This window comes from Trematomus bernacchii, unplaced genomic scaffold (genome assembly GCF_902827165.1).
Source record: "Trematomus bernacchii unplaced genomic scaffold, fTreBer1.1, whole genome shotgun sequence".
Lineage (NCBI taxonomy): Eukaryota > Metazoa > Chordata > Actinopteri > Perciformes > Nototheniidae > Trematomus > Trematomus bernacchii.
The window spans coordinates 8,786,225-8,794,956 of record NW_022987477.1 but is presented as its reverse complement, the minus strand read 5'-3'; the positions used below and the strand labels follow the sequence as shown (position 1 = coordinate 8,794,956).

The following is an 8,732-nucleotide window of genomic DNA, read 5'->3' as shown; positions in this document are numbered from 1 at the left end:
AAGATAAAGAACATTAAAAGAAGTTTGGGGTAATAAATACATTATTTATGCAGAAACTTACTTATTAAATTACATTTCTTAAACGTCCCGGACCGCCCATGCTGGTAACATTACATTTTTAATTTGCAGCATTGCAACCGGTTCTTTTTACGTCACTTATTCATACTATTGACTTATTCACATACAGTAAAGATGGTACAACTTTTCGTAGAGTCCCTGAGTGCAGCGTTGCATGCTATGGTTGCGTCAGTGCGTCAGTGCTCTCTCTGGCCCCGCCCCTTTCTCAGAAATGCATGTTGTATTGTTGGCTCCAGGGCCTGGATTTTTTCTCGTCTCTGTTTATATTTTCGAAAAACTGTGCACTTAATACAAAGTGAGACGTCAGCGTACAGCAGCACAAGCACAGACACACATCGAACACCGTTATTAACCGCTGGACCTTGAAGGTACGTTCTCCTCTTCTCACCGGCTTTGTTGCTCCCTTTTACCCCTATTGCTTGTTATTACAGTCATTACTAGCATCCATCTTGGTAAAAGCTCATTAAATCCCCTACTAGTCCTGCTGACTTTCCGCTGCATTATCGAATTTAATTAGTATTTGTACCCCATGTGCAAAAATGTGAAAGTCCAATATATATGACTGTGATAGTTCATTCCCTTAAGAGTAATTTAATGCATTGTGTCAGGTGTTGAGACCAGATGAATCACTGCAGCGTGGTGTGTTCAGGTGCTGCAGCTTGCACATGTAGTCCATCATCATCTCCATGGAGACGTTAAGTACAAACAGTCATGTCCATTTCCTGCAACAAAAACAAGTAGATAGTTTACTGCTCTTCATTAATCTGTTCTACCATTGAATATATTGTGTAGGTATCAAGCACCTGAATGCACCAACTCTTATATTTGTGGATATTGTGCATCCAGTAACTATATAAGGCAACTACTTATAATACGGTTACAAACATCAAATAATGTGATTTATGACATTATCAGGAATTCCTCTTGCTCACCATTAAGAAGTCACTATGCAATAATATGATAATTGGCACTTGAGATTCGAATAACTATGAAAAAGCCTTCCAATTGTTTTTATTTTTTAAATAAAACGTATTTCTGTATTACATGGCCTTCATATAATCATTTCAAACTTAAATAATCACTGCTATAGTACGTTTAACCCACAGCACCACGCCTTGATTTCTTCTTTTTTCTTTTTGATTGTAAAATCTTATAATTACAAGATCCTTATTTCATAAAATATCTAATAATTACGAGATCCTTATCTTGTAATTATAAGATTAAGATCTCATAATTGCAGGATTTGTATCTTGTTGCTATAGAAACAGCTTTAGTCCAAGTTTAATGTGTGCTAACTATTGACACAAACATTCCTCCTGCTAGAAGCCTGTGTTAATGCTTCTCTCTGCAAGTGTGATGTGAGCTGTAGGGACTGCCAGGCAGGCAATGATTTCATACTTCATAATTAAAACATCGGGATGTTTTTATATATAAAACTATATTCAAAAAACGTTCAAATGAAGGAAATATGCAATTAAAAATAGGACAATTATCCCCTCTTAAAATTAGTCCTCCTAATTTTGAGAAAACACCTCCATATGTTTTTGATTTTGTGAATAAAATGCCTTTTACAAATTGTTTGGCTATAACATGGTTTTGCTTACTTTCTGAATTTCTTACAAAGTAATAATTTTAGTTAGAGCTTTCACATTAAATCTCCTTAAATGTCTGCCACAACAAAGTGTTGGCATAGGACAACCTTGTTACAGATACAAGATTCTTACATGAGAAGTAACCCAAAACATATTAATAATTTTGTAATCAGTCTGTCCATCATTCTCAGTTTATACAAGTTCAGTATATGATGAGAGTACTCAGAATATGCATGGACCAAAGTTTTAAGCTTAAGCTGGGAGGCGTGTGGCGTAGTGGGTTGTCCGTAGGTGTTCGGATCAGGGGGTCACAGGTTCAAACCCCGCTGTAGTCAGCATGTCGTTGTGTCCCTGGGCAAGACACTTCACCCCAAATTGCTCCTGTGGGGATTGCCCACAGTATTGAGTATGTAAGTCGCTATGGATAAAAGCGTCTAACAAGTAACATGTAATGTAATGTTAAGCGTTGCCAATGTTTTAAGATGTTGAAAATTTTACCAAATTACGCCAAAAGGCGGTTCTAGATAACAGGATCCCTTACTCCCTCTGGTGCTTCCCCAGGTCTGCAGAGATGTCGTCTGTGTGGCAGCAGGAGCCGTCAGGGTACTCCCCCTGCGTGGAGATCGACTCCAGCTCTGTGAGGGTAAAAAACACACACACCTCTCCGGCCTGGCTGAAGCAGGAACAAGACGACCTCCGCATCATCAAGTGGGAGAACTTCCAAACTGCTGCCTCAGCTGATTCCGTTCAGGACAACACACCCAGCAGCGCCATGTCAGGTAACTGCACTTCTCTGAAAATATGTCAATGTTGGTATATACGCTTTAAAGGTCACCTATTATGCAAAATCCACATTTTCATGTCTTTTATACATAAACAGGTGTCCCCTCCGTGTAAAGAGATTCTGAAAGTTTCAGGAAAAAGATTTGGTCACTTTTTGTCCTGATCCATTTATATAAAAACCTGTCTGAAAATGAGCTGATCAGATTTTGGCCACTTTATGATGTCATAACGATTTTTTGGCTTTTTGGCATTAGCCAATAACCAACCAAGGTAACCCCAAGTTAAACAAGTACAAACCACAGACTGCCTGTGTCATGGCGAATACAGTCGCTGCTTTATTTATGTCTGTATAGGCCGTTGTTGTGAGTGTGGACGGTCGGAGCATATACTGCGTTAGCTTAGCCAATCTCCATTTAGAAAACACGCATTTTAAAAGGTTTTTCGCCTGCCGTCTGTCTGCAGACTTGTCAAAGCATTAATTCATGGTTTTTACTAACCGGTATCAGTATGTTGTTACTTCGGCATCATTTTGAAACGTGTATTACAATTAAATCACGGTCAAATATGTCCATCTTGTTGTACTGTAGTTGTAGCCCCCTTGCCAGCGATTCTCTCTCTAGTTTAGCATACTCAGCCCGACTCAGCCTCGTTGTCTCTGGCCCGAGACCCACGATTTTATGAGGCCAGAAAAACTGTGAATTAGGACCCGCCGGCCGGTACTAGGCCAAGTGGAAACGCAACCAAAAACGGGCCGCTGACGTCACAGCCCTCTTAAACCGTGCTCCGCGCTGTAGTGGAAACGCGCCATAACTTATGGCAACACAAAAAAAAACATGGGAGCGGTGGAGTGATGAGGAGGTGTCGGCGTTCTGGCGATTTACTCGGAACCAGTCCCCAACTCCGGGGACTTCCGGCCGGGACTTCGGGCGGCAGTATACGCCGTGAAGTTGTTTGCAGCCTGACAGTAAACCCAAAGCAGAAGAAGACGAAGTGACGTCAGCGGCTCATTTGCGTAATCTTCCCTCAGGGAAAAGTACTCCGGTGTGAACGCGATCTGTACTTAGTGCCCTGGGGTAATAAGTGCCGGGGCACTAAGTGCCGGCACTAAGTACTGCAAAGTACGCGGTGTGAACGTATGGGCTCAGAACAGTCTCATAATACACACATGCACACAGAAGGATTCACACTTGTATTTCATGATCCGCAAAAGGATTCACACTTGTATTTCCGGATCCACACTTGTGTTTTTCAATGCACACACAAATGTGTTCCGTTTCATACAGTATACATGTAAATAAAATCCAAATACAGAAAAAAGTTTTACATATGTATTTTTGATCCTCACATATTTGTTTTCCGTTTAAATCCCCTGAACCTGCAAACACAAACCGCTTTCTGTGCATGGATCGCTGTGCATTCGTGTATGGGTTTTTTGAGACTCCCCTGACGGTCACCCGATTCGTACTTGTAATTTTTTCTATCTATAGCCAATCAGATGTCTCCTTCATTCTAAGCCAATCACATGAGCGCGTCCCCACGAGGGTATGATTTATTGCGTTCATGACACTTCATATACGCATTTTGCGCTGTCCGGAGCAGGGTTTCCGCAGACAGAATTAATTTTACCGGACAAATTTGAAACTTACCGGTCATGTTTCAATAATAATAATAATAATAATAATAAGAATTGTGTAGCAGAGTTTCCGTTAGCAGGTAATTACCGGACTATGACCGGATATGGCTAATAACACGGGAGTAAGGATCATCTCTTTTTTCCTCTCTCCCTCCCTCTCTCCTGACAGCCCGTCAGTTTCTCATGCAGCTCGCTAAAACTTCACTCGCGTTTATGTCCATATCGATCAGATCCAGCTCTCCTGATCGGCCTTTATAGAGAGCACCGATCAAACTATTAAGAGTGAATATCGGCCGATAATGACCGGCGGGGCTCCCCCCGTTGACAGTTCACTGTCTAGCACTGGCTTCGTAGTGCACTGATCGATTAGGCTAAGCTAACCTGTAGCTGCTCCCTCCACACTCACAACAACTTCATACAGACATAAATAAAGCAGCTGTATTCGCCATACAGGAAACACACATTTAAAACGGTTTTGCCTGCCGTTTTTGTGTACACAAGCATTCATTAATGGTTCGGAAAGTGGCACTGTACCTTAATAATATAAAGGCTTGTATTTGCGTGCATTTCCTGCTCGGAAAGTGGCAATGTACTGAGAGTGGAAGTGTCCTGAGATTAGCGCCTGCAGGTCAGCTCCGGACAGCGCAAAATGCGTACATGAAGCGCTACGTCATGAATGCAAGAAATCTACCCTCGTGGGGGCGCGCTCATGTGATTGGCTTAGAATTGAGGAGACATCTGATTGGCTATAGATATAAAAAATTACAAGTACGAATCGGGTGACTGTCAGTGGAGTCTCAAAAAACACACACACGAATGCACAGCGATCCATGCACAGAAAGCGGTTTGTGTTTGTAGGTGCAGCGGTTTTAAACGGAAAACAAATATGTGAGGATCAAAAATACATATGTAAAACTTTTTTCTGTATTTGGATTTTATTTACATGTATATGAAACGGAACACATTTGTGTGTGCATTGACAAACACAAGTGTGGATCCGGAAATACAAGTGTGAATCCTTTTGCGGATCATGAAATACAAGTATGAATCCTTATGTGTGCATGTGTGTATTATGAGACTGTTCTGAGCCCATATGAACGCGGCTATTGTGTTCTTTTTAACCAAATATCTTGCAGAGGGGCGTGGGGCTCCTTATTTTCATCTAAAGTAACAGACCCAGAATCAGCACTTTTGAAACAGGGCTGAAACAGAGGGGTTTATGGGATGCTACAATGCATGATCTGTTTGGTATTTCGAGCCAAACACTTCAGAGACATGTTTTGTATATCTGAGACCTATAATATATTTATGAAAAACAGTATAATAGGGGACCTTTAATAACCTGGTGCAATCATATCTTTATTCAAATGAGAACCACTAGTTGCAATTGTGAACTTGAACAAAGAAATCTGAAAGAAAACATTTGTATTTGAGTTGTATGATGTACCCTTTGAATCTGGCTTTGTTTGTGATTATACTCGTGTCAGATTATGATGTTTTAATTCTTTATACAGTTCATTTTTGTTACCCACGCTCAACAGGTTACAAAATAAGTGGTGTGAAAGCAACAATTCAATTCAAGGCTTTATTGTCATTTGCACATTAGCTACAGTGTAGATATGGCAATGAAAAACTTAAAGGTGGGGTAGGTAATTTTGGAGAAACCAGCTCGAGTGCGCTAGAATTTGAAAATACACAGCCGGAAAAAATCTGCCACTTCCTTACAGAGCCGGGCCGGCTAAAATGATTGGTCGTGCTTTTTACAGTACTACTGCTTCCACAGATGAATTTTTTTTTTATGGATTAAAGCACTTAAGATATTCATTGCTATCGGGATGTTAAGAGCATTCCATGGAATATAACAAAAAGTGTATCTCGAGCCGGCTTCTCAAACTTACCTACCCCACCTTTAAGTCACAGGCTCCTCCAACAGTGCAACATGAATATATATAGGACATAGAACAAATAAAACAGATCAAATAGTGCAAGAGAATGTTTTCAGATGTGCAAGTAAACACAAATAAAATAGAAATAGTGATACAACCACACCGCCAGTGAAACAATGTTAGTGAAATAACAAAAATACTGTGGAATGGAACGCTGTGTTTTTTCATGCTTCTTCTTTCTTGTCTCCCTCCAGCTGGCTCACAAGCAGAGAGCCTGCCCCCCCGGGTGCTGCTGACCATGACCAAGCTGCAGTGCATGCTAGAGAACAAACAGGAGCGTATCGCTGCACTGGAGAGACAGGTGGAGGACCTGATGCAGGACCGCAAGTTCCTCAGGAGCCAGATTGAAAACCTCACCAGTAACCGCTCCATGTCCACCTTTGCATCTCCCAGTCCACTCACTGAAGGTCAGTGTCCGCAGTGACCATATGTCTGATTTACACTGGTTGGATACTGTTGTAAATGTCATTTTTGTTGATCATACGCAGCTCCTAGACACAGCAAAGTGCAGCACTCAGAAAGCAAATCTCGGAAGAGAGAAAGAGTTTCCTCGTGTTCCTCTGACAGCAGCAACAGCGCCTCTGAAGCGTCGGGATCATCAGAATTTTCAGCGGCCTCAAGTGAACACAGAAGGAAAAAACACCACAAAGACAAGAAAAGATCGAAGAAAGGGAAGGACTACAGCAGGAAAAGGGGTAAGATAATGTCTTGTCTTTATAAAGATGGTTATATATAATATAGATAACATTTAAAATGTGTATATTTGCAATATTTGTTTATTGTGCTAGTGTGCTTCCCTGACCATTCAAGTCTATCATTAAAAAATCCTACTGTTGTAAGGGCAAAGATAATAATTATGTGATGTCAGATGGATGTAGATGTCCTCCCTTTTTAACATCGGTAATAAATACTGATAATTAGAATGACAACCCAGAAAACCCACAGACTTCCAAAAGGGAAACAAATATGAAATTCTTCCAACACCACACAAATGCAGCTCTAATTTTCTATCCTTCAGTGTTAATGAAAATCAAACAACATTTGTGTATCAACCATTTATTATTATTATTATTATTATTATTATTATTTTGAGTGGGGTTACTTGGGCCATGCTAGCCCTTTCTACCAAATCCTAAAAATATGTAGTTTTTAGTTATTAGACAAACAATCAGACCAATAAAGTGAACCAAAAAAGTATTTAAATTAGAGCATGTCAAATTAGAATTGATATGAAATAGAAATAGGGTAAATCTATAAAACAGACTATTTCAAATAAAATTGCGAAGGAAAACGTAGTATTTTCTATTGTAGTGGGACTGACAGACAGTATTTTATTTTATGTTCAAAGTCACTTCTGCATGTGCTTATCAAGAGTCTGTGTCTGCAAAGACTAAATACTCTTCATCACCTCTGTAGTAACAATGTAAAAACATGCCTTGTTGTTCATTCCTCCAGCCACCGGAGTCCAGTACGTCATCCACCGCTACAAACAAGTCCTGTCATCCTTCATCAAGAAGAAAAGCATGAGTGAAGCCTTCCGTCACCTCGGAATCGACCGGAACACCATCGCCAACACAGCATGTATTGCCGAGCTCCACCTGGCCGGCAAAGACATGGTCCCCCTGGTGGGGGTGTTCCGCCCAGGAGAAGAGACCCTGGTCAGCTATGCCCAAAGGTGCACCTTGGTGATTGACAGTGACGCTGACCTGTCCCGGAGGATAGACATTATGAAAGCGAACGGAGAGCTTCTGCCCATCTCAGGGAAAAGGCCCAGAGGGTTGCATTCTCACCTGCAGCAGCTAGGGGGCGCTGTAGAGAGCATTTTAATAGGTTGATTATTATTTCATTTGGATGGAGAAGTGAGACATTATGCCTTCAGTGTTGACATTCTTTTGATGATTTTCCACTTATCAGAAAGACTGGATTGAAATGTCTGATGTAGCATTTTTTTGTGTATTCACATCTCAAGGAGAACAATAATGTACATTATTTTCAATATATTTAGAATCACATTCCCACATTTAATATGTTTATTTTTTTACATAAAATACACACAACTGATTTACAGCTGCTGTCACCTATAGGTTTTCCTTTTTTAAATTTAAGAGAAGTGTGTGTAGTGTTAGAAAAAGCCACAAGATGGCAGTGCTCACATATCAGAGAAATCATTCCTCCTGTCATTTACTTCCAAAATGGTGGATAGTGAATTTCCATTTCCCAGCACCTTGTTTTTGTTGGAGGTGCTACTTTTTGCTCATAGACTTTGTTTTCCATTTGATTCATATGCTGTCGTTGAACCAAATTATTTAAAAACGACATTTGTTACAAAGTGTGTCCTGAACTGCCAACAAATGAAAAAACACTGTCCATATGAAAATGTTGTCTTTGTTTTTTATCCTAGGGTATATTTCAGTGTCCTGTATCGAGACACTATCACATGATAATACTTTACGTGACATTTAGTAGAATACAGAACTTTTCAGAAGCCACCTGATCTCAAGGGATGGGGAAGGAGCCCTAACATCAATCACATGATCAAACCATACTTCTGTCTTCTGCAAGCTGAAATGTGATTCACAACGAACGAAATGCAGAAAAAATAGATGTGGTGTTACATTTGCTGTCAGAGGCGTATTTGTTTTGAGTCTCTTGACCACAGCAGTTGTGTCAACAGATGGAAAAGCTTGGCGAGACATCCTT

General features: G+C 40.4%; 1 protein-coding gene across 1 annotated transcript; it reads left to right on the top strand.

Annotated features, from left to right (window-relative positions):
• The first annotated feature begins 319 nt into the window (after positions 1-319).
• LOC117497333 (coiled-coil domain-containing protein 106-like) lies at positions 320-8,409 on the top strand. Its single transcript, XM_034149306.1, has 5 exons — positions 320-446; positions 2,232-2,449; positions 6,227-6,439; positions 6,521-6,727; positions 7,488-8,409. The coding sequence occupies exons 2-5, from the start codon at positions 2,242-2,244 to the stop codon at positions 7,865-7,867; spliced, it is 1,008 nt and encodes a 335-aa protein (XP_034005197.1). The 5' UTR covers positions 320-446; positions 2,232-2,241; the 3' UTR covers positions 7,868-8,409.
• Positions 8,410-8,732: the final 323 nt, after the last annotated feature.